At 44.8% G+C, this 26,523-nt stretch overlaps 1 protein-coding gene across 1 annotated transcript in view; it reads right to left on the bottom strand.

Annotated features, from left to right (window-relative positions):
* Window positions 1-21,715, bottom strand: part of ADARB2 (adenosine deaminase RNA specific B2 (inactive)) — a 452,434-nt gene extending 430,719 nt beyond the window's left edge. Inside the window, exon 1 of the mRNA XM_074405130.1 lies at window positions 21,282-21,715. Within this exon, the coding sequence (XP_074261231.1) occupies window positions 21,282-21,381 (100 nt within the window). The 5' untranslated portion in view covers window positions 21,382-21,715. The remainder of the gene's footprint in view (window positions 1-21,281) is intronic.
* Between the last annotated feature and the right edge of the window lie 4,808 nt (window positions 21,716-26,523).

The raw sequence follows: 26,523 nt of genomic DNA, 5'->3' as shown, positions 1-26,523 counted from the left end.
ACTCCCTTCTTATGTTTCTTATTTAAGTAACTTTGTTTCATTTTTTTTAGACACATAGCCTCCTCCCACAGAAGGCAGGAAGATAAATACTTGCCTTTGCAGTCCTGACACATCCATGACTATCTGAACCATAGGAAGTGACTCCACGGAGCCCGGAGACTGTGAGCAGTTCAGCTACCCAGGTGTGTCTTTTAAAGCCCATTCTCCCTGGACAGCCCATTGGAAGCAGCTACTTAAAAGCCACATGCTTCAGTGAAGCTTAACAAGGGGCTTTTATAATCATAATAGCCAATTAGTGATATCTGCTCTTATTCTTTCCTAAGTCAAATAATTTTTTTTCTTTTTGTGGTTTGACATCCTGGCTTGATTGCTTTTATTATAAAACAAGAAGTCTCTAAATCCTTATGTTTTCCTTATTGCCTTGGCTGTCAGGAAGCTCAGCACTTTATTCAATGCTCAGTGCTGTAGGCATCTTATCTCCAGATTTTTCCATTCTATCTGGAGGTGTATTTCTATTTGCAGCACTTTATCTATGCTTTTTATGGTAATCCTATGAAATTCTTTTTGGAAGTAAGTAGGGTTTGAAAATGAAAGTCACTAAGTGTATTTTTAATATTTGTTTTTTTAACCATACAAATAGATTTTTATTAAATAATTGAGGAACTTTCAAAGTTAATATTAAACATGATTTTAAAGAATTGTGGATGAAAACAGAGCCGCAAATCTAGGAAATGCAGGAATGTTTAAGTATCCTGAAGCAGAAACCAGCTAGTGGCTCAAAATCTGCTTCTCGCCAGTGTTTCCGTGTCTGGCCTTATTCTACTATCTTACAAAGGTCCTGAGAAGAAAATAATATGCTAGTTCTTATTTTCACACAGTTGAAACTAAACTCTTTCATTTTAAGCAAAAAGAGCAGGTATTAGAAGTACACAGAGCACTCCTGGAGCGGCCAGCTGGTGCAGCTGAGGAAGCCAGGAGGCTCCGGAAGATTCCAAAGCTGTCTTGCCGCACAGGGAGGCCTTGGCCTCCATCACCCCTGCTCGCCCTTCTGCCCCAGCTGCTGGTGCAAGCTCCAGATACCCTTCTGAGCAGCGGCATGGCTGCAGGGAATGCTGGCCAAAGGTGGTGCTGTGCACGGTCCTCTCCCAACTGCTAACCTGGTACACGCTGAGTGTTCCACAACGACCCACACACAGCTGCTGTGCACACTCCTCTCCCTATTGCTAACTGGGAGCATGCTGAGTGTTCCACAATGACCCACACACAGCTGCTGTGCACACTCCTCTCCCTATTGCTAACTGGGAGCACGCCGAGTGTTCCACAATGACTCATGCACACTGCTGTGCACACTCCTCTCCCGACTGCCACCTCAGCGCACCCTGTAGGTTGGATAACAACCCATGACACCTGCTGAGCTCCAAAAACACATAGCGCAGCCCCTGTGACGACCCCAGGTAGAAAGGTGCTTTAGACTCTGAAGAACCAGAAAATGAATGTTAAAACTGATCAACATTTGTCCGATATAGCTGGAGACGGTCATGAAGAAGATGTGAAGGATGTAAAAGTAGTATGATCCTTAGACAAGAGACGCCTCAGACAAAGCTAAAATTGTACATCACTTGGGAGCCAACTCCATTACGAAGCAGCCAGTGAACGTTCTTGATGTTGTGAATTATTTGAGTGTTTCCTAATTTTATTGCTTGATTGCTAATACTAAGTGAGGCCCTGATGCTGGAGGAAACCAACAGCTGCAAACACAGCAGCAGCAGAAAGTCCCTGTTTCCACCGTGCTGAGAAAATCTAACACGCATCACAGGAAGGGGATGGCCAGGGCAGAATGCAAATATGGAACTAAAATCACTACACTTGGGGGAAACTTACAGTTGGTCGCACTCTTTTTTTTATTCTGGAGCTCTTCTCATGCTCCATGTTCCTTGCCTGTGACTTGGAGGAACCATCCAGAAGGTGGTCCCCCTCACACGTGTGGATGGCCGGTCTCCACGTGGCAGGGAGGCTGTTTCCTCCCAGTGTCCTTGGACACCTGTGGCCCCACTACCCTGGAGACACTGGAGGAATGAAGATGCTGGCCCCCAGGGCTGACCGGAATGTCATCCTTGCCCGTCTGTGTGTGCATATCTCCATGTGAGTCCACAGTCGAGTCTCTCTGCAAAGGCTGGGCTGTCCTGTACCTCCTGCCCCACCACCATGTCTGGGCATTGCCCCTGTGGGAGAAATGAGGCCTGGAGGGGTGTTTAGAGATTGTGGCAGGAAACACAGCTCTCAGCCTTAGGGTAGGGGCCGGGGTCTGCACAGCTGCTTTACCCGGGGGCAGCACGAACTGGTTAACAGGCAGAGGCTGGCCCCCTGGTCGTGTTTCTGGCTCTGTCCTCCCAGGAGGGGCTCAGGCTCTGGCTTCCAGCTCCCAGACGGAGGTTCTTGTGGCCAGGACTGTTCCTGAGCCTCTTGGTGAGATGGGAGACTTTGCCTTTCAATCTCAATTGATTCCGAATTAAGAAACTTCGGAAATTTACCTTGATTGTAGTGGGTGGATTTTCCTATTTTTTCTGAACTGTATAATCCACCCAAAAGTTTACCTTTACCTTTTTTTTTTTTCTTTTCCTTTTTTTTTTGAGACAGCTGGAGTGCAGTGGCCCAATCTTGGCTCACTGCAACTTCTGCCTCCTGAGTTCAAGCAATTATCCCACCTCAGCCTCCCAAGTAGTAGCTGGGATTACAGGTGTGTGTCACCACACCAGGTTAATTTTTGTATTTTTAGTAGAGACGGGATTTCACCCTGTTCAGCAGTCTGGTCTTGAACTCCTGACCTCAGGCGATCCATCCACCTCAGCCTCCCAAGGTGCTGGGATTACAGGCATGAGCCACTGTGCTGGGCCGCCTTTCCCTTCTGTAACTTCCCAGGGAACTAGAGTCTTGTCTCAGGTACTGTATTCTCTTGCTCTCCAAATTGGGGTCCCATCATTTTACACCACGGATTCTTCTCACATTAAGTGCAACATTTCAAATCTTTGCATTTCAGAAAAAAATGCCTTCCAAATTGAACACATAACATATAGTACTACAGAATAAACTAATTTGTCCCTTAGCTCCATTGAATCAGAAGCATTTTACATGGTGGCCTTTCATTAAAAAATTGCTAAAAGAAACAGCACCAAAAATTGACAAATGGGACCTAATTAAAGAGCTTCTGCATAGCAAAAGAAACTACCAACAGAGTAACAGACAACCTACAGAGTGGGAGAAAACATTTATCCCCAAAAGGTCCAGAATCTATAAGGAACCTAAACAAATCAACCAGAAAAGGACAAACAACCCTATTAAAAAATGGGCAAAGGACATGGTCAAACACTTTCTCTAAAGAAGACATACAGGAGATCAACAAGCATACGAAAAACGTTCAACACGACTCATCATTACAGAAACGCAAATCAAAACCACCATGCAACACCATCTCACACCAGTCAGAATGGGTATTACTAAAAAGTCAGACGATAACAGAGGCTAGCAGAGCTATGGAAGAAAGAGAACGCTTAGACACTGTTGGTGGGAATGTAAATTAGCTCAGCCAATTTTTCAAAGAACTTAAAACGGAACTACCGTTCAACCCAGCAATCCCATTCCTCAGTGCATACCTGCCCCTCTCAATAAATTGTCCTGCTTAAAAGACACATGCACTTACATGTTCATCACAGCACCATTCACAACAGCAAAGATGTGGGATCAATCAAGGTGCCTATTGACGGTGGATTGGATAAAGAAAATGAGGCACACAGACAGCACGGAATACAACGCAGCCACGAACAAGAATGAAATCATGTTCTTTGCAGCAAGATGGATGCAGCCAGAGGACGTTATCCTGAGAAAATTAACACAAGAGCAGAAAACCAAATACCTCATGTTCCCTCCTGTAAGTGGGAGCTAAACACTGGGTATTCGTGGTCACAAAGATGGGAACAACATATGCTGGGAACACAGAAGGGGCCGGGAGAAGGAGCAAGGCTGAAAACTGTCAGGTGCTATGCTCATTACCTGGCTGGCAGGATCACACCCCGAATCTCAGCAGCACCCAGTTTATTCAGGGAACAAACTCACACACGTTAACTGAATCTGAAATACAAGTTGAGTACCCCCTGAATCTAAAAAAGAAGTAGAAAAAAGTGAGTTTTTTTCTACTTAAGTCTACATAAGACTTATAAAGAGACTTAGACTCCCACACAATAATAGTGGGAGACTTCAACATCAATATTAGACAGATCGACGAGACAGAAAATTAACAAGGATATCCAGGAGTTGAACTCAGATCCGGAACAAGTAAACTTAATAAACATTTACAGAACTCTCCACTTCAAATACACAAAATATACACTCTTATCAGTACCACATCACACCTACTTACAGGTTTAAATGAAATATTGGTTGGTTGCTTGTTTGTTATTTTCTTCCCTCATTTTTTTCCTGTTTCCATTATTAAGTACAATTATTGGTATAAAAGAGGTTTTCAATACCCATTTTTAGACTGCATTCTAGCCTGGGCAATAAAGCAACACTTGCGTTCTGTCTCCCTCTTTCTCTTCCTCTTTCTTCCTCCCCTTCATTCTTTTTTATTTAATTTTAATTTTTCTTTCTCTTTTTTAAAAAAAAAAAGAAAAAAGGAAAAAGTGAGTTAACTTGCATATGGCAAAATAAATTGCCAAAACAGAAATCTTGGGGAGGTCTTTAATTTGAATATTTAGTGGAGTACTTAGTATCGTTTCATGGATGATGGGGTACCTGACTGTATGGTCTGCAGCCTGGTCGGAATCCTCACGTGTGAAATGGGACATGATTTCTACTCTGAGCCACAGCATAGGAACACATGGGTCCTCCGGGCAAATGTGGACATGTGGAAACCCCGTGGTGGCACATCTGGAGGAGCGGGAAGCTCACTCAAGGCAAATTTTTGGGGCAGCAATTAGTGTCATATAGAAAAAGAAGAGGAACTGGTATAAACAACGTTTATTAACGTGTGTGTGCCTGACGTCCACGCAGCACTGGCTCACTGCAATGCTTCTGTCTGGAAGGTTTTCTGAAAGCAAAGGCACCCACCACCTCTCCCTGCACAAAACCACCTTGAACATGCATCTTCCCATTGCTCGGTGAAGATGATTTCAAAAAAGAGAATCCAACTGTGGAACTTTATAAGGAAGAATGCAATGAACACAGCTGAAAGCAAGGCCAGCACTTGTCTGAAGGAAAGGCAGCAAGAGATTAATTTAGCAAATCTACATTTCCAGCTCAGGACTGGCCTCCCTCTGCTTGCGGGGATGTCAGCAGAAAGAAGGGCCCCGGCCCCAGCCCCAGCAGAGGAGTTGTTCATCATCACCAAATTACGTAAATAATTCAAGTCACTTTAAAAAAATGAAGCGATAAAGAGAAGAATATGAACCAAAGTATTGCAAGAGGTGACATTTTGCTGTGTGTTTTCAGATAAGACCAAACAAAAGTTGATGTTGACATAAAGTAATTCAGAAAGAACAAGTATCCAACAGACTTTAAAAGCACAGCTTACTATCGGCCTGCTTTCTATACTTTCTCATGTAGTTTTCCTCTACAGGGATTCTATTTATACTAAATTAGCTGTGCCTTCTGTGTGTACATGCATCATATGGCGTGCAGACACACACACACACACACACACACACACACACACACACACACACACTGGATATACTCAGTTTTAGGCACATAGATTGCAAACAATTTCTGTTGGAAGTCAGTTGGGACTTTGCATAGGAAGATATTTTACACATAAAGAATTGTGTGCATTATTGCACCAGCAGTGAAATTCACAAAAGACCATTTAAGCAAGATGTACAGAGAACCTTGTGTGGCCTCAGTGTAACATATAATATTGTTTCCATGACGTGTCTATTCTGGACCGAGCTCTGAATCTCAGGGACACAGCGTTCATGCTTTCATCTGCCCTCAGCCTTGGCTCGTCCCAGCCCGTGGTCAGGGTTCCTGGGGTCCACAGAACTGACTGGAGAGGGGTCTAGTGAAAATGTCTCCATCCACACCCTTCTCTAAGTTCAGTGGCATGAGGGGACCTCTCATTCCTGGTGATCAGGGATTAATACCAGCCCATTGTAAATAAAATGCCACCAAGAATCAGGGATTTGTTTACTATGTTTAAATCCCAGAAACCCTGCCTGTAGGTGTTTATGTAAAATAACTTTATAAGTAAGCTTGGGAACAGATGGGAAGAGCTATTTTAGTCAACTTGCGTGTCATGAAATTGTGTAGACTATTTCACTGTAAACCCTTTGTTACATTGTGGGAGTGCCACAATGTTACAACGTGTTTTCTTAGGAGGGTCGCACTTATTTAACCTTTAAATTGACACCTGCAGCATCAGTCACTTAGAGTGAGTTCAAATGTCCCGGCTCCTATTGTGCATCCAAATTTATATCTGTAATCTACTTTGCATTCATTGACTCCCTGAGTTTAAAACAGAACATGCACATTAACCTGTGGCACGTTCTACTGTGTTTTACCAGCACTGACTCTAAACTAGTTAATCTAAACAGTGACTTCCTGTGTATGCAGGCAAGTGGACGGGGGCATCCTCTACACAAACACACAGGAACACACAAGAGAATGCAATAGGTCCTCATTGTAAATCCACACACTCAGTAACCAAAAGCATGAATATGAACCTCATGAGTACACTTTGTAATTTTCCAATTTAGTTCCAGGGTTTTACCGCATGAATCATGTGGTGCATTTAGTTGCAATTCTTGATCGCACACTGGCTTCCTATTTTTTTTCTTTTTCTTTTGGGAAATAGAATTAAAAATTTCCTCACCTCTCATCTTAATTCATTGCACTCCTTAAAGATTTTTACCTTGTGCTGGAATTAATATTTTGGAACTCAATTTATTATTATATGTGTATCTGAAAAATGAAGATGTTTGCATATCTGAATTTAGTTCAATGACCTCTATGGTTTCCTTTAACCTTCAAATCAAAAAGGTGTGTTACTGATGCCACTTAGGCAAAAGCACAGTGGACTGTGTCTCTAGACGCATATATTTGCCTATGTCCATACACATGTGTACACATACACATGCACACACAGGTGAACGCACACGTGGTCATGATGGTGTGAGCTGGGCTGCACACAGCTCAGCAGCTTCTTGGAAATAGGCGTGGATGCCCCTCCTCAGAAGGCCCTTGTGTATCACCGTCCCGTGACATAGCTTCTGTGGCCACTGTTAACACACTGTTCCTGAGATTTCTGTCTTAAGAGCAACATGGAAAAGCTTCTGGCAGAGTCTTTTCTAAGTGGCAATTAACTCTACATTGTCCAGAGGATATCTGCTCCTGAGTTTCGTGCTCCTGTCCTCTGGGGACCTGTGCTCTCCTCATGGCCTTTCTGAACCCACCTGTTGCATTCCACTCCAGGGCCTGGGTCCCTTCTGAAGCAAAGAGCATTGATGGGTGCATCCAGCTTTCTTGGGTAGCCACTTAACATTCTTTGGGCCCACTTCCCTAATCCACGAGAGAGAGACACTGTTTAGTTCATATGTTTTAGGTCCTTTACCTCCCCATAAGAGAGTTAAGAAGCAGGTCCTACCCAACCTGGCAAAAGAGCATCAGTGGGAGGTGAGAACGATCCACCTACCACCTCCCCAGGGACAGCAGCCTTTCCTAGAATCACTGTAGTCCTCGCCACCTTTTATGAGAAATGAGCATCTACCAAATGGCCAGGAAGGGAGACATCAAAAGGCGAAATGAAATAAAACCACTCAGCTTTGAATGACCCTATTAGAGGGCACTGCGTGGCAAAGAAATCAAGAGGCATTTTCGTACGTTCATTGCAGCCCTGTGAACAATAGCAAAGACCTGGAACCAACCCAAATGCCCGCGATGATAGACTGGACAAAGAAAATGTGGCACATATACACCATGGAATACTATGCAACCTAAAAAAACGATGAGTTCGTGTCCTTTGTAGGGACTCGGATGAATCTGGAAGCCATCATTCTCAGCAAACAGACACAAGAACAGAAAAGCAAACACCACATGTTCTCACTTATAGGCAGGTGCTGAACAATGAGAACATGTAGACTCAGGGAGAGGAGCACCACACACTGGGGGCAGTTGCGGGGATTAGGGGAGGGACAGTGGGGGGTGGGGAGGGTGAGGAGAGATAACATGGGGAGAAATGCTGGATACAGTATACACTTAAAGTAAAATAAAATAAATAAGTAAATAAAATTATAAAAAAGAGAGAGAGAAAGAGGCATTTTCTGGACGTTATTTAACCCACTCAGAGGCTAGTTCAATTCTACCAGCATTTCTTACCTGTGGAGACACTGAGGTTTCTCTAGCAGTGACGCTATGGAATGAAGGTGGGATTTATGCATTTTCTGGCCCTTACAGAAGCTGAGATAATGTTTCTGGGAAAAGGGTGCTCATACTCTAACCTTAAGCTTTAGTTTTCAGAAAATGTTTCCAAAGGTGAGGCTGAATGGTGTTCCCCCAAAATTCATGCGTTTAAGTCCTGACTGCATTTGACTATGGGGTCTTTAAAGAGGTGTGTAGGGAAAATGAAGCTGAAAACAGAGCTGAAAAGCCTGTGGCCAGGATTAAAAGTGTGTGCATGCACCTGTGTGCCTACAGCATAGGGGCTCTTTCTGCTGCTGGCTTTTCAGGTGCACCTGTCTCTGTGTCTGGCCCACGGAAAACCTTGAGGTGGACGATTCTTGCCTGATTAATTATTCTAACTGTTAAGACTTGCTGTCTGTGCCCCTGGTGGTGTTGAAGAACCCTCTCACACCACCAAGTGAAAGGACCCTCTCCCTGAGGGACCAGGGCGCGTCTCCTGCCTGGTTTGTCTTCGTTCCCAAGTGCCAGATGCATCAAGCCCCCAAAAGCACCTCTGTCAGAGCCAGTCCCCCAAACCCCAGTAGCCTTGGAGGCTCCTCGCGTGCATGGTACCAGGAGGACCTGCCTCTCATCCTGTGTCACTGACAGAAAGTTATGATGCTGTTCACTTCCACGCCCAGGGTCCCACTGTGCTCTCTGCCTCCGTGAGCCACAGCCTCACAGGGCGCAGTCCTGGAAGAGCTTCAGGTCCCATTGAACAACAAAATAAGAACCAAGGGAAAGAAGATATTGGTCCGCTCCATATTCAGAATGGTGACCCTAGCCACATCCACCCTCGGTGGGAAAGAGGATATAACCTCAGAAGGGGCTGCCGAGCTTTAATAAGCCAGGGTGTGGTCAGTGAGAGTGTGGACAGCTACTACGATGCTTGATGAGTGGCCACAGGCGCTTGCTGTGACCTCTCCACACCATCGCTGTAAAATGAAGACAATAAACATCATTTTTGTGGTGTTGGGAGGATTAAATGAGGCAATGCACATGGAGTGGTTAGAACAGGATGAGGGCTCAGGAAATATTAGTTATTCACCTCTAGTTCTTATCGCTTGAGGGCCAAATGGACACTCAGCCAAATGGGTGCACTTCACTGATGCACAGCCCACTGAGCATGCGGACCCCGCAGAGGAGGAAAGTCCCAACCAGAGGAACCTTCCAGAACATGCCTGAGCACAGGGACCCCGCAGAGAAGGAGAGTCCCAACCAGGGGAACCTTCCAGAACATGCCTAAGCACAGGGACCCCACAGAGAAGAAGAATCCCCACCAAGCAGAGGAACCTTCTGGACGTGTCCTCCCTGCTAACCGTGGCTGGGTGAACATGCTGTAATGTAGACACATCCAGTCTCATGAGTTTTTTGTGCACATATGTTTTCCTGGGATGTGAGTAGGGGCCACGTCCTGACTCCTGAACTAGAGTGGGCTCCTGGTGTCACCTGACTGAGGCACACACGTGGTTCCTTATTTCTTCTCTATCAAGTGTGGGGCCTGATTCTGACATGAACTCAGACTAAAACGTCATTCCTTCCTGCAAAAATACATTGGGGTAAATCGCAGCCATTGCTTCAAGGTCACACGAAGGACACTCGAGGGTGGGTCCTGCAGCCCAAAGAAAGAGACACCCAGGACCCCGCAGAGGAGGGACGGCACCCCAGGCGACACCCCACAGCGGAGGAACGGCACCCCAGTGCGACACCCAGAAAGAGCCAGGAGTAAAGACGCCCGACTCCAGGACAGAAGGCAACGCACAGCACTCGTGTCTGCGGTTTGAATGTCCTCGGCCCCGGACGCGTGTTTTGACGTTAGTGGTAAGAACTTATGACACAGGCACTAACCTTTCGAGAGGTTCCCGCGAAGCTGTCCTGGGGACACCAGGGAGGGGAGTCCCAGTGCGGGCGGCATGAAGGTCTTTCCTCAGCCACACTGGACTGCGCGTACAACGTTTTCACAGCAAAGAGGACAGGTGCCTGTACCAGAGTTCTGCTGTGCACAATTCACCATTTGCTGTGCGTGAATAGGTACACACAGCACGTAGCATTCCACGTACTGACCGATTTCCACTTTAGTAAGTCACATTTTTAGTTTCCCTGATGTTTAAGTTTTGAGAGATTACTAAATACTACTAAAGATAAGTATCTGCCCAGCTTCTGCAGCCAATATTCCTGTGGCAAAAATGAGCGGCCCGGGCACGTGGCACATATTATTGAATTTATTTCCTACAGTGCACTTGGGGTGTGGCTTCCACATGTGTCTCCTGCTTAGTGTGTATGCGAGAAAGAGGCAACAGGTGACAGTTTAGATGACAGATGACAGATCAGTAAGACAGACGGTAGATAAAGGATGATAGGTAATAGATGTGATTCTAAAGTTATATAATAAGATTAGGAAGACCAAGAGACATGCTGTTGACATAGAAACGAGGTGCCATTCACATTTGGTGACTGTCACCTTTTCTGCTCCCTTCCGGATATCTGCATTATGGCATGGATGTGGCACTGCCAGCACCTTCTGTGACTCTAAGGATGACTCGATGTAAATTGTGTGAGACAGATGAGTATAAATCCTACTTCATGTGACCTCCAGGCACAGAGGTGCTGTCTGGTCATCGAAGGTGCCATGCTCTGTTTCCCTGGCTGCCGGGGTTTCCATGAGACAGGCATGTAGCACTTGCCCTCAGCTGTCAGAAGCCAGAAGGGCCTGGGCACCTGGGCAGTGCCTGGCTCTCCCTAGATGGGGAGCTGGGACTTGCTTGCAGGTGTGGAGACTGGAGAGCAGCTGTGCATTCAGGAGGGAGGGGTGTGCTTCTCCAGGGAGACCTCAGGGGCCAGGGAAGGAAAGCAAGGGCACCATCTTCCACAGAGACCCCAGAAAAGGCCAACGACATTCACATGTGCTCTCTGGCTTTTTAAGAACTTGTTCTAGAGCTTCTGTTCCTTCTTAATCTCCACCATGTAGCACAGTGACGGACAATGAAAGGCGTGAAGTCAATGTTTGCTAAATGGACAGACTCCAATTTACATGACTGAGACTCGAAAATAAACCAGACAGTGCCCTCAGCAAATGCAGGGTAAATCTGATAATGAATTCCACAACAAACGTGCATTCACGGCGCACAGCGAGGCAGCCCCTGTGCTGATTTCCGGGAGCACCGCGTTGTGTATTGTGGGCCCATTTTTGAGAAATCCCAACAAGGATGGAAGCAACGCCAGCACCCACCCCTGCGGGTATCGCCATGGAACAGGAACCACGGAAGGGGCACTTCCTGCTAGTGTCATCACCCCAGAGGTGGCTCATGGAAGCCACCCCAAACCCTAGTCCACACTGATTGCCGCTGCGTGTAAATGACTGCAGCTCAGCCCGACTCTCCACAATCTTCCCCGGAAAGGTTCCCTTCTCTCAGAGTGTTCTGATGATTTCTTTTAAGAAATTCTTATTACAAAATGCAATCAATTGTCTCAGTGGGTTTTGAGTAGCTCCTATATTTTGATATTGTAGAAAGAATAGTAACGTTTGAATCTAAAGGGGTCTATATTTTAACGGTTTAGTTTATAAAGAACTTTCCCTTGATATAATAGAGGAAATACAACAGAAATCTAGTTTTTGTAAGGCCATCTGATGACAATTTATGCATATATACAGTGTTGAGATCACAGAAGGTTATTTTTGTTCCCTGTCTGGGTTTCACGTGTATCTCTATGAACAACAGGAGCTCAGGAGGAAGGGCCACGGCCACGTCTTTTTCTCATGTCACTGTGGTGCCTTCCTCTTTGCCTCTCTCATAGCAGGCATTGGAGACAGAGTTACACACGAATAAATAAGACTCATGCCAAATACAATTTTTGTCTAAATACACATAGAATGTTTAAGGCAAAATGGCAAACAGAGCGGAACTGGATAGCATGCACCATACTTTAAAATCAAGTGTCCTTTCTGTCTTGGGAGCCACAAAAAATAAAATGTAAGAAAGATGAATTTTAATCAGGCACAAGAAGAGACTCAGAAATTAGTCTTTCTCTTTCCTGTAAAATCCCTTCCTCCCCGTGTTGTTGCTGTTTCTCTTTTGTTTTATGATGTAAGAAGATAGATTATTTTTTATTACTGTCAAAGACAAACAGATTTATTTCATTTGGTGCAAAATACACAGAAAGGGAGACTTTAAACAATGATGTTGTGGAATTTTTACAATCAAGCAATCACTGTTTCTCTCCATGCTCTAAAGCACAGTCACAAACCAACGTTCTTTTTCATTGCCTCCCAAAGAACGATAGCTAAGTTTCCTTTCTCTATGTGAGCTTTGTAATGTTTGTGTTAGACTGCTGCTCTTCTGGAGCTGGGGAATCTTTGGATATTTCAACATTCTCTATTTGAAGAAATACTTTTGGGCTTTACCTCCTGAGCCTGTCATCCCTCTACATTGCATGCATATATTAGACATCTGCACAAACACACAGGTGCACATGCTAATGACATGCATTCTATTCATTACCCACATGCAAGAGCCCATGTCAGGATTTAATTTCCCTGAAGCAGAAATTTGATTAAAAACTCAGGCGATTACATAAAAGTATATGAACTCTCACATCTACACTTAAAAACAGATACCTTTATCTTCCTAAATACTTAAGAAGTAAATATTTTCCTGCATTTCAGTCGGGGCTGAATATACACCGTCTGCAGTTTCTGAGAGGGAAACAGTGTAAGGATACTGGAAGAACGCTTTGCTACACATCCAAGCTATTATGCTTGCAGAGGCAACAGCTTTTGCCCTCCGTTCAGTATCACTCAGGGCTGTCAAAATTACTGTATTCCTCGTGCTACTGTCTTGGAGTTTTTTCAAAAGCTGCTGCTTGTCCTAGTACTTTTCCTACAACTCCAACAACGATGTTTATCTCAAAATTATTTCTTCAGAAAAAATTAGCATAAAATTATTTGATTTTTCAACATTTCTCCTTGAACCATATAGTTTGGATTAAAAACTCTGTTTAAATTCTTTGAGAATCTGGATAGTCCTTTAGAAGTTTCTCTGTAGTCTTAATATCCGGAATTGAAGCATAAATAAAATATCTTTGTGCCTGTGGTTAAATTAGGCTATGTTTTTCTTTATCTAGGGAATAGTAAAAGGTATTTTTTTTTTCTAAAAGAAAACAAATCTTTTGTAGATCCCCAAATTTATAAAAAAAAACGATCTCTTTTCTAACCGTACACATCAGATAGCGTCTGGGCCTGTACATATTTTATGTTTCCGTCCTCAGGCCTGAACGCAGTCTAACACAAAGAGGGCAGGTTCTTCCTTTAAGGAGGCAGCTCTTTTCACAGCCATGAGCCCGATGCAAGCACAGCATCTGTTCCAGACAGGGATGAGTGAACCCGGCCAGACTTGGGGTTTGGAGGAGGTCAAAATCTATTCTTCTGATGTTTCTGTCATGTTTATTAAATTGTATTTTTTTTCAAATGCAATTAAACTTTTAGGAAATATTTTAAAGAGAGGGCATGTACTTCTGGTGGACTTAAACTAATAAAACCCGCTTTTTGATTAATCATGATTGGTGCCCTAGATACAGGCTTTGAACTCTCCTGCTATGGGTCCCAATCATGCTTCTTAGAAACAGCAACGACCTCCACTCCTGTTTGGTTTCACCCATAAAAAGGGATTTTCAGGTAGGAGTAGGCTCCAGTGTCTGAGAACTGAGTCCCCCATCCTATTTTAATACCACCTTTGAGACATCGTATTTGAGAAATCATGTAAGACATTACAAAACGGTGTGGCAGAGCTTCCGTCTGTCAGCAGCGGGAAACAGGAATCAAAGGCTTCATCTCAAATAAATGGAGCAGCACAGATTAATTAAATCGATAAATTCTCCAAAGCACATCCTGGTTAAGGGGTTTAAAGGAATTCTGTCCATTATGTGCCAATCACCTGAAGGTGTTGAGTCATCATTCTAGCCTAAGATTCACTCCATCTACCAGAGACCCTAGAAAAGAGGGCTCCCAAATAGATCGTAAACAACATTTGTTTTATTTTTGATCCAAATGGCAAAACAACAGCCACAGAGAGAAACCTGGAACTGCTTTGCAAACGAGTGATCTGTTACTGGCACCGTTAAAAAGACACGCAGCAATGAAGGTGGCCAGCTTTGAGTTGGAGATCCGTGCGAGTGAGCCGGTGTTTAATGCTAGACAGGCTAACTACCCTCTTCCACCTTTGCATTGCCACCACTGTGTTTCTCTTTCTGGTCTGTGGGATGTTTTGCTCCTACACGGTGTGGAGAGGAAAGTGGCCCCGTTCCGTGTGAGGCTTCAGCTGTGTGAATATTTGCATCAGAACTGAATCAGCTGTTCAGTGACACAAACACGAGGGTCCTAGTTGCCCTCTGCCTTGGCAGCAGCTCGGTGAAGCAACCCTCAGTTCCACAATTTTAAGTGTATACAGCTCAGAAAAGCTTTCAAAAATTTCATCTCTTAGAGAGCTGAAAGAAATTTCATTAAAATCGAAGTCACCTGAGCATTTATATCATATTTCTCTTCAAACTTAAACATATATGCTACTTTTCTTTGTTTAGAGGAATGCATGATTTATTGGACACTATTTTTTAAGTATAAAATCCCCTCCTTAATGTAAATATGGAATTTAGACGACCTGTCTATGTTTTGAGATTTAAAAAATGAGTAGTAACTATTGATCATTTTTAAAATTTATAACAGATGATACTAATTTTCAACATACATGTATTTTATAACCCAAAGAGAATTTACCAGCCATTTTCCTGCCAGAAACCAGAACTAACTGTATTCATTTGCCATTAATAAAATAATATAGTGTAATTATTTTGCTGCTCTTCCAACCCAATACCTATGACTAGAATAAAAGGTGATTAAATATCCAGTGCATATGGAGGGCCTGGGAAACTCAGATTAACTCTTTATTTCCAAATAGAGATCATTCTTCAGAAAAGTCTGCTATCTTTGCAAATGGCCAGATTTTGAGGGCTGGAGGGAGCGACTGTGGATCTCTCAAAAAACAGACATGTCAGTTTATATGTTGCTAATATTTGGATGTGGTTTCTGGAAAATTAGATTCATTCATAAATTTGCAGATGGAGATTCAGAGCCGGGCATTGCTTAAACAATGTCAGTCAAGCGATCAGATAAAAGAGCTCCATCCTCCATTCCTTTTAAATCAAATAAATGAGTAAATAAAAGTCCAACTTTAACTGCTGATCAGGGAGGTCTTGACACTGTGCTGGTAACCTATGCAAGCAGATGAGGGGTTCTGGTTCCAAGTCTCTGAATTTCTCAATGCGCCCTTCCCTTCCTGTTTTCTTAAGTCTCACCAGAGCACTTTGCTGTCCCTGTGAACCAAAAATTGTACACGCATTGTTTCTTCTCTTTTTGAGTATTAGTGATATGTCTTTATTTGATATTGGTACATTCTTAACTGAGTTAGAATATATTAAGAGCTAGGAATAAACAGTCATCTTTGCAAAATCATGTATTTAAGAGCATCTGTTTCTCTGAGCAGAGGAAAACTTTTAATTGTAAAGACAGAGGTTAATTCAGTTTCATTCTATTCGCAAATACTTAGCAACATGAATCAGGCTTCTTGGCCACACACCCGGCAGGTGCAGGTCCATGCTGCCTTTCTTGAGCTATCCTATAACCACAGAGATGGTGTCAACATGCAGTAGTTTGAATATTCTGTGAAGGGCAGCCAGGCTTTTCATAGTACACTTGGCATTCATTCACCTTTATTCATATATTCTCTTTCAAAACGGCAATAAGTGCTTTTAAAGTCTTGCTTACAATGTGGAAAATTATCCTTTTAGAAATTTTGTGAGCTTGTAATTAAGAACCAAATTTATAACTACAATATCTATTTTGACATAATATTCTTAAATGATAAGAAGAGTATTATAGTTAATTTTGGTTTTAGAAGTTGTTCAAAACTGTTCATATTGCAAAAATTAGGGACACTCATTTTCTACTATTTTGGAAAAAGAAGCAGGTATAAAAATTGCTTAAATGTTTCAGCTGTCTTTACCATGTATATACATATACACAGTAATATACATGTGTGTGTATATATATATACACACATATATATACTATGTATGTGTATATATCATACTATATACATGTATAGTTTTGAAATTGAACGTTAAATGACTTTAGGGCATAAGTTATCTTTTCACGTCTCAAAAAATAAAGACTATTTCCTTTTCTGTGTTTCCTTACATAATGCTCTTCTGAGGGGGTGCTTCCGCAGGAAGCGAGTCACCCCTGTTTAGATATGGATACATGAATCCCATATTTTTATTCTGCATTCAAACTCACTCATCATCTCTAATGCCCTTGAAGCAATCTCAAATTACTGTTATTACACGGGTCACTAGAAACCAGAGGCACTAATACAAATTTTTTTAAAAGAGAAAGGGAAAAAAAGCACCACACAATTAGATGCTGGTTAACGGCTGAATCAATTTGATTTTATCACCAAATCCAGCCCATCCTCTTGAGCTGTCGGCCAGCGAGATAAACGGAGGGCGTGGGGCTCCGCCGGCTGCCTCGCAGGGCTGTGTCCCTCGCCGGCCAGGGTGACGCCGGTGCCGACAGCCATGGCACTGCAGGGGCGGAGGAGCCCACGGCCGCTCTGCCCTCATCCTTAGCACAATCTTTCTATTTCATTAATTTTTCATGGATTTTCATTTCACAGCAAGCCGGCGTCTGCCATCCATCTGCTCGACTTACTTTGTTCCTTTTGCCAACTTTTTATTTGCATTTCACAACATTCAGCAACCTGCCCGTTCTCCACACCTTCCTGTGACTCACGGCTTTACTTTTAGAGAGCTCCCTCATGCTCAAAATGCATTTTCAAGTTGCTAAAACTCTGTATAACCAACCATGCTAGAACAATACCTGAATTTCAAGTTAACTTATTTTGTTGTCAAATGCCTCAAAGAGGTGCCCTGTGCCAAAGCCCGAAGGCGGCCGGCCCAGGCCCGGGCAACAGCGGGTGCCGTATCGCCGGTCACTCCCAGAGCCCCTTCCCCTTTCCAGTCTATGAAGATTGACACACCGCTTCTAAAACGCCAGCCTCCAATGCACCTTGTGGAACCAGCTGATTTCGGATTGGTTCTCAATCTACTTCCAGATACGTTTGCCTTGAGAGAGCCTTTTTCAAAGAAACTTCAGTCATTTTACACATTATGCAGAGTAATGGGCAGAAGATTAAAAATGTTTCATTTGCAAAATGGCTTTTATGCCAATGGAAAGCTTCTTTTAGAAAAAAATACATTCACAAAGAAAAAGATATACAAAACAGAATATCTGCACTGTTTGAATAACTAAAAAATTCAAGAAATTCCTAATACATATTACTGTGAAGTTATTTATCCCAGGGTTCAGAGATTTGTTGGCATATTTTAAAGTGATTTATTTTTATATACTATACTGTTTTGATGAGTTCTGCCTCTTCCGCTACCTGGTTGAACTGATACTAACAAAAAATTCTTTAAATCTTTTTCTTTATTTTTTTGTTAAAATGTATCCTTTTATAATACTTACACATTGAGTTATTTTCTAATACAGGCAGATGTTACTCTCTATAACCACATAATATGGATTTGTACATAATCACCTCGTGTAATTCTACCAAGAACTATAAAATAACGTGCAATCTCTTGGTACTCTCTGTGAGAAATGAACTCCATGGGTATTTGGCGATGGCAGGTAAGAGTCTCCATAAACTCCAAGTGCTATTATTCTCTGAACGGCTCTGAATGAGGCAGGCGCAGGACATACTGACGTGCCTCGTGTGTGTCATGGGATATGAAGATTGCTTTGCCATAGATACAAAAACGACAGAGGTTTTCCCTGTCCTTTCTACAGCTTTTCTTTTTTAGCAGCTTGTTTTTCTCCCATAAAAGAGTCAAATTTTGGCATTTTTCATTTACATGAAACATTTAAACCATTTATGAATAATTTCTAAAAGAAAGTCCCTACTGAAAAATAAAACAGAAAATGCAAAACTGTACAACACTAGGTCCCAGTAAAATAACAGAAGTAGAATTGATGTGCGGGGAGACATATTCTGAGAATCTTCTTCAAAGTTTATCTGAGAGAGAAATTCAGGTTCCTGCCAAATAATACCTGAAAGTCATATTCTGTGACGAAGGTAGATTTTTTTATTTTTAAAGATACATACAGCTTCCTTTGTGGCATGGTAACTAAAATACACCCTCCACAGGCAAGAACATCATTTCCAGGAAGATGGATCGTACTTAATGTAAGTATTGTGTCATGACCACACTTCAGCTGTAGTTACAGCATGCTTTCAGAGCTCATGGATCATTCCGATAAGAAGCATATCATGCCAAAGTCACTCTCAGAGTGCACATATAGACAAGGAAACCACATTTCACCACACTGGGAAACTAAAAGTTATCATGCATCTTCAAAAATGATTCTTGTCCCTTAGGCTAGGTGGAAATACACACCTCACAGGCAACAAGGTCAGAATGTATCTTAATTGTCTTTATTCCCCTATAAAAAAGAGCCTTTACTTTGTGCCCCTATCAGTGTCTTCAGTACCCAATAGAGCCACACTAGAATTCCTTAACAGTCTCTCATACACACATGGATTTTAAATTGTGGCAAGTACACAGTTTTAATACCATATAAGCTTAAAAGTTGAGGTTATTCTGTTCATTTATGGTTGTTAAGATTCATGACAATTAGGACATAATTTAAACTAGCCATGGTTTTTGATAAAATAGAAAAAACAACATCTGTAATAATTAGGTATCATAGATGAAGTGATCTATTCCCAGTAAAATGCAAATAATTATTTAGCGTGTCTCTTACCTGGCTGTGTCACCTTTTAATTTGATCAGGTGCATCTACATGGTTACGTTTCCCCAAAAATGGAATATTTAGCGATTTGATTTGACTTTCCTATCAAGACAGCTGCCGGCAGGTGCCATGGGAAATTCTCCCCGATGCCACAAATCTCTTCGTAATAGAAATCAGTGTACAAATCCTCAATGCCCTTTCCCGCTTTAATTTTTGTCTATGAAAATTAAGGGACCTGATATATTCAAAATAGCCAAGGTATGGTACTATTTGGTATAGGAATTTTATTTTGAATTGCTAAAGTTAAGTTTATAGCAAATGAAGTGTTTCTCCAGATTTGCCTTTTTCTCTTAAATTGAATACTTTCTGAGCTAGCACGACTGACATTCATGGCAAGGTAAGTGAATTTGGAGAAAGGCTGAACTTCCCACCAGTTTCTATTTCTATCAACTGCTTTATTGTGAACTATTACTCCACATTCGTCAACTCTAAATATCTAAATAGACTAAGCAAAAAATGTTGGGAGACGTGAACACTGGAAGTATAGAGATGACGCTTCCTTTTTCCCTCTTTTAAAAGTCACATTCATTATTCAACCCGGCGACTTTCTCAATAGCAACGCCACTTTGTGCTGGCATTATCTTCAGAGCACACTAACAGGTCTGTTTCAAAACGATAATTTCAAATGACAAAGTGCATCGCAAGCACACACCGTAGCAGCTTGAGAGTTAAAGGAGAATCACAACATCAGCCCCCTCCTGAAACCTTTAGAGGAAGTTGCGGGGCCCCATACCCTCCCCGTGGTCCTGACGTTGGGTCATAATCAACGACTGTTTGCTATTGCCATTTATGCTTCAGACTGTCTGGATAATTTCTATTATTGGAGGACGCAGTAAAGGGCCTGGTGACAGAGGGCACACAGGAGAAAGAATGGTCTGGTGGAAACTTATCTCAGGCCAATGCAAAGATGAGAATTCTCCAGGAAACACGGACAACTCCAAACACAGCGAACATTGCCTCCTGCTTTCAAACAGCTGGCAAAGCTGATCAGCGCTAGCTGTGTTTTTCCAACTGTCTTTACAGTTCTACATTCCCTTAAAATACCGGCACATTTCAAATCATGCCAAGAGCTCAACTTTCTCCTGCAGGCTCCCCAGGAGCTGACAGTGACACAGGGTCCTCTCTGGGAGAGAGGAGGCGGCACGAGAAGGATCTTTTCATCTTTCCGTGGCACCGGACGTCGCTCACAGCGGAGCGGTCGCCGGTTCTGCACCAGCCCTGGTGTGCGTGGCCCTGGCCGGCTGCGGCCCTGGCCAACTTCGGAGCGGCCCAGCCCCAGCGATCTCATAAAAAGGCGCAGCCTGGCAGTTTCTCAGCGGCAACTGCCGCCAGCTGCTTTTCCTCCTTTCCTGCCTTGCGGGTTTTTTTCTCCCACCACTAACAAAATGGGGTGCTTCTTTCTGTTCCCAGGGATTCGATTCTGCTTATGTCTCCGAGGACGAGCCCTAAGTTCTCTGTAGGTCCCAGTGTTTACAAAACGACGGGTCCCACGGAGTCAAAGCTGCCAACCCACCTGGGGAGGCGGCCACTGGGCTCCGCCCGCCCCTGCCTCGGGGACGGCTGGGATGGGGTAGCCCGCGCGAGGGCTCGTCCCCTGCTTTTGGGGACATTGGCTTAAGTAGGTATTTCCTTAGGCCCCGGGAAGGTGGGAGGCGGTGCCAGCCCCGTGTGCGGAGTGGGGACCGCGGGGTCCACGGGGGGCTCCTCGCCGCGCTCTGTCCCGGCTCCCCAAACGCGTCACTGAGAGGCTGCTCGCTGTCCCATCTGCGCGCGAAGAGCCCTCAGACCATGGACACGGGGATACGAACTCCCAGCGCCCTGCACGGAGGGGCTGTCCCGCCAGCGCCCCGAAGTGAAGTGCTCAGAACAGACAAGCCCGGGGCGCTCGGCAGAGGCCGGGGCGGACGCAGGGCCCGCGCCGCGCGGTCCTTACCTCTGCGCTTGGAGCGCCGCCGCCTCCTCCTCTTGGGCTTGCATCTGAGTTGGCTGCTCAGCCCTCCGGGGCCTCTGCCGCCGCCCAGGACCGAGGTCATGGCCGACGCCGGGTCGCGGAGCCCGGGGCGCCTCCGCCGCCTCCTTCCCGCCGCCGCCGCCGCCGCGGAGCTTCCGAGGCTGGAAACCGGGAGCGGACACTTCGCAGGACGGAGCAGGAGCGCGCGCCGCGTCGGTGCCGGTGTCTCCCGGACGGTTCTCGGCGACCCGCTCCCGCCGGGCCGGGCCGGGCTGGGCGCGCGGAGCGGGCGGCTCCCCGGCCCCCGAGGACGCGAAGGGCGCGGGCGTCCTGAGCGCTCCCGGCTCCCGCGGCCGCCGCCTGGTTTGGGCTCCGGGCGCGCGCGGGGCGGCCACTTTTGCGCCTCTGCGAGTTGTTTGGCACCAGCCACTTTGAAGCCGACACGCAGGGAGCGCGTCTATTTGCCGCCGCGGCGTCTCATCCGCTCCAATCACAACCGCGCGGCGGCCCTGACGTCAGCGGCGCCCGGCGGCCGCGAACCCGGCTTGGGCCCGAGGCAACGCTCGCCGGGGTCCGGGGCGCAGCGCGGCGCGTCTGCGGGAGACTGGCGGCCTCCGGGGGGACCCTGCCCGGCAGCATCGGGCTCCGCGGGACCGCTCGGCTGACACGGGGACCCGTAGCTTTTACCTCGTTAATTCGCGGCCGTGCTCCCCGCGCCCGTCTCAGAAATGCGGAGACGGGGACCGAGGCCGGCAGCGCCCGCCGGGAGGGGTGTGAGCCTCCGCCTGAGGCCGGGCTGCGCTGGCTGCGCCGCGGGTTTCTCTTTCCTCTCTCCCTCTCTCCCTCTCTCCCTTCTTATCCCTGGCCTTTTCCTTTGCAGCACAGAAACCTTGCATACAGACAGAGGTTTCGGGATCTGAGTCTGATTTCTGCCGTCAGGAATTTCAGGTGTTGCTTTGTTTAGGAAACAGTGACACAAAAGGAAGAGGGGGCTCTCATCCGAGAATCTTGTTGCCAAATGTAACACTTGGATGAAAGAAAGTGGTGCGTTGCACATTGCAATGGTTACAAGCAATTTTTTTTTTTCCAGGAATGGCCTATGTTTCAAGATTATACCCATGGAACCCTAGAAGTCTTGTGTAAAATATAAAGAGGAATAAAATCTGGTAATCTTCACTGTATCTTGGATTTAAGTTACATCAGCTTATAATAATGATTTTTTTTAAAAATCCACTGTAAAATTCATTAGCACACATGAACATGTTGATATAAAAATGGCACACATATTGCTGTTATTCACTGCTTCATGTGCACCCTTTTCAAGCTGTTTATGGGCCCAGACATTTCCAGATGATTTTTATTATGAGAAAAAATAATCCCTGTGAGAAACATTGGAAATAATTGGGATGTTCCTGTGGTGTTACGTGGTGAGCTGACACATAGCAGCTCAGTTTTCATCGATAAGAGAGCATAAGACATTTGATTTCAAATCTTAACTCCACTGCTATGACCTTGGGCAAGTTAAACCGTGCCTCAGTTTCCCCATCTGTAAATTGGGGATCACAATGTCACCCACCTCATAAGTTCATTCATACTTGTGAATCAGTATCAACCAGTATAGACAGGAACTGGCACATATTAACAACTTTATGATTGTTGTTTTCCAGCAAATAATTTGGAAAGAATGAGCATGTGTTACAGATAGGCCTCAGAAAGACAGGGCTTCTGCACTTCCCTTTTAGAATGTTGAACTGTCTGGCCCAAGTCAGACTGAGGACCACCATCAAACCAACATCCTTCTTCAGTGCTGGGTTCCACAGTCCTGTTGCCAGAACAGCATAGCTCGGCCCTGCTGATAATTTGCAGCCAGGGTTGAGAAGGCACGTGGCCCTCCCACCTCCTCTCTGCAATATCTGAAATATCTGAATGCTTAAACTATATCCAGAAATACAGCTCTAGGACTCTGCCTGTGAAACTTCTGAGCTTCACACAATACGCCTGCACTCATCACCAAAGTTGCCCTACTTCTGTGTCTGCAGAAAACCCATCAGGAGGTGGAGTCACCAAGGGAAGGTGCTTCAGACGAGCTTCACAGACACACACAGCCCCCGCAAGGCAGTCAGCACTTACGAACGGCCCCAGTAGCTCCATCCTCACACGGAGCAATGGCGTTATCTGCAGACTCGCATGCCCTGACCCTTGTTTCACCCAAAGAGCAGGTATGGTGGCTGGAAAGTAATCCTTCTCAGTTACATTTTCTTCCCATGCTGGTGGAGTGAGGAAACAAAACTGAAACCTGTCTTTGAATTCTGACTTTGGACCCTAATTTGAAAGTTAGTTAAGAGCAAAATTTTGGCAAGCCTTCACATTTCTTGAAGTTCCACCAATTCGCTCATTTTTGTATAATTTATGAAAATGCTGCTTCCACAGAGATACATGCTGTTTTCTGTATTTTATTTATTTTGCATAAGACGATGCATAATAGATGTTGGTAGGGTGACGGCTGGGCGAGAAGGCATTTGTTTCTCGTCACAGAGGGGCTTTCAAGCAGAGGCTGGCAGTGACAGGCACGTGAACTGCAGCGCAGTCCCAGCTCGTCTCACTCTCATTGCAGGCAGGGCTGTGAGTGAGCAGTGCTGGGAAGCTGCCATCCCCGACGAGCCTCCTCACCTCCTGCCTGTTCCCACAGAGCCTCCGTGCAGCTTAGCAGCGTGCGGGATGAGCAGCCTTGGAAGAGGAGCAGAAGCCAGTCTCACCCTGTGCCCATCAGGAGATGTCGCTGTGGTGTCTCCAGCTACTTCACACTCAGTCTCTGCTCTTCCCACAGAACAAAGCCCTGGCAGAGAGATTGCAAGGAGGAAGCGGCAGCCACAAAGCCACAGCAGCCCGGGCGAGGCACAGAAAGGAGCCCTTGGCTGGATGGGAGGGACAGTACTGCCCCCGCAGTGAGTCCCATGCCCGAGTGGCACGTGTGTGCGGAAGGAGGAGTCTTCTCAGTCACGGGCAGAAAGGGGCCTCCTGCCGGACTTTCTCAGCTCCCCCGGCTCCACGTTGCTCGCATCGGTCTGCAGTGTTTCAGGTCTTCTGTGTGATATTTTGCTTCAATGTCTGTCTCTCCACAGATCACAAGAACCACAAGAAGCAAAACCACGTCTCTCTGTGGCTTTGCCACTGAGACACAAGCATGTTTGCATGGCACACGCTGATAGTTGCCACTGAGGCAGCGCTTGCTGTGATCAAGGTGCGGCTCTGCACTTACATTTTATAGTGACTCTCATTTAACGCACAAGACCTCGATGGCAGCATGACTGAAAGAATATTCATTTTAGAGGCGAGGAAGCAGAGGCTCAGACAACTTAGGTGACTTGCTAGAAGTCACATGGGTTACACGTCAGGACTCACAGTCAGCACATCCTAACTGCACAGCCTGGGGCTCCTAACCACTTTGCCCTGCTGGTATTTTACCCTGCAGTCTGAAATTGGTAGATTTTGTGAACTTTTGCAAGCCTTCTTGAGATAAGGGAAAACACATTAAATAGTGACTCAAAGTTTAAATGAGTCCATGTGTGTGCATAATCTATACATGTATAGAAAAATATCAGAATTTTCCTTCCCTCGGAACCAACATACAGTGCAGACAGACCTTACCATTCTCATTTTCCAACTGAGGTTACAAAGGTGAAGTGTTTACATCTAGATCCATGTCATGTTGTCAGAGAGCAGCAGAGCCACTACCTGAATATAAGGTTCCAATCCATCCCCAAAATCACAGCCATGAGAAATTTCATAGATTCACACAACTGCCCTGATCTTTTACTTCTGCAAAAGAGAGACCTAAGGCATACTTCCTGAGGCATCTCCTAACCCATAATCAGGTCTTCCTATGCCCATTCCTGAACGTTTTCCTCCCAACTCCTTGTCCCATCTAAAAATAGGGACAATTACTCTTTGCTTCAAAGCCCTGATGGTCAATACTGACTTATAATACTTCAGTTCTTCATGCAATGCAATGTGTGTATTTCCAGACAGTTAATTTAAAGAATTGGCTAACTTGATTTCTTACTGGTTTCCCAAAACAAAAACACTGACACACAAACATGATTTCTTTAGAATCAGAATTTTAGTTAATATCCCCTTCCCTCTATCAGACAATTTTACCAGGTCCAAAAGAGCAGAACAGAGGATTCCCTGGAGACATTTATATTTGATGACTCACTTTATCATCACATATGACACACAATTATGACTTTTTACAAGAAATAGCATAAGGGGACATTTTACTCTTTCATCTTCAGCCATTGTTTTTAAATTTAAATAACTCACATCAAAGAACTTGGGCATGAGACCTAAAAGTATCACCAAGCAATATTGTGCAATATGCCTGCTATGCCAAATGCATTTGTATTCACATTCTCTTCAAAGGGCACAGAAGGAGGCTGGTGAAGGGGAGTGGGCAGCAGAGAAGTCCCAGGACACAGAGGAGCATCTTGAATATGAAATGCTTTCTATACTACACCTTTGCCAGAGTTAGCATTTCCCTGTGTTCATTTTTCTCTGAGGCATACCTATGGTTTGAGAACACCAAATGCACACTTCACAATTTCTTGAATGAACTTGGTGTGGAGCAGGTGGGTGGATCACCTGAGGTCAGGAGTTCAAGTCCAGCCTGGCCAACATGGCAAAACCCCATCATTACTAAAAATACAAAAATTAGCCAGGCATGGTGGTGCATACCTGTAAACCCCACTACTGGGGAGGCTGAGGCATAAGAATCGCTTGAACCCAGGAGGCAGAGTTTGCAGTGAGCCGAGATTACACCACTGCACTCCAGCTTGGGCTACAAAGCAAGACTCCATCTCAAAAAAATAACAAATAAAATAGAAAGACAGTACTTGGAAAGTACAAGTGAATTAAGTCCTACATGCATAATCACAAAAGCAGACTCCAAATTCTGCATAGGTTGGTGCTATGGATAGAATATGTTGGGAAAGACATAACCCTCTCCAATCATCACCTGTAAAACAAGGGAAGATGATGGCACAGAACAGCCATGAAGGTAAAGAAGGATGCAAAGCTCTTTGTGAATGATCCCGAAATGCCAAAGTCATTTAAGACGTTCAGTGCCTTCTTTTAACACAGTGCATTGATTTTAATCACTAACTTACCTGTGACCAGCAGAAAGCACTGAAAATCAGGACAGTCTTTGAGATCGAGGGAACTCGGA

Source organism: Saimiri boliviensis, chromosome 8, assembly GCF_048565385.1.
Source record: "Saimiri boliviensis isolate mSaiBol1 chromosome 8, mSaiBol1.pri, whole genome shotgun sequence".
NCBI classification, from domain to species: domain Eukaryota; kingdom Metazoa; phylum Chordata; class Mammalia; order Primates; family Cebidae; genus Saimiri; species Saimiri boliviensis.
Note: the sequence above shows the minus strand (reverse complement) of the source record. Positions and strands in the feature narration are given on the sequence as shown.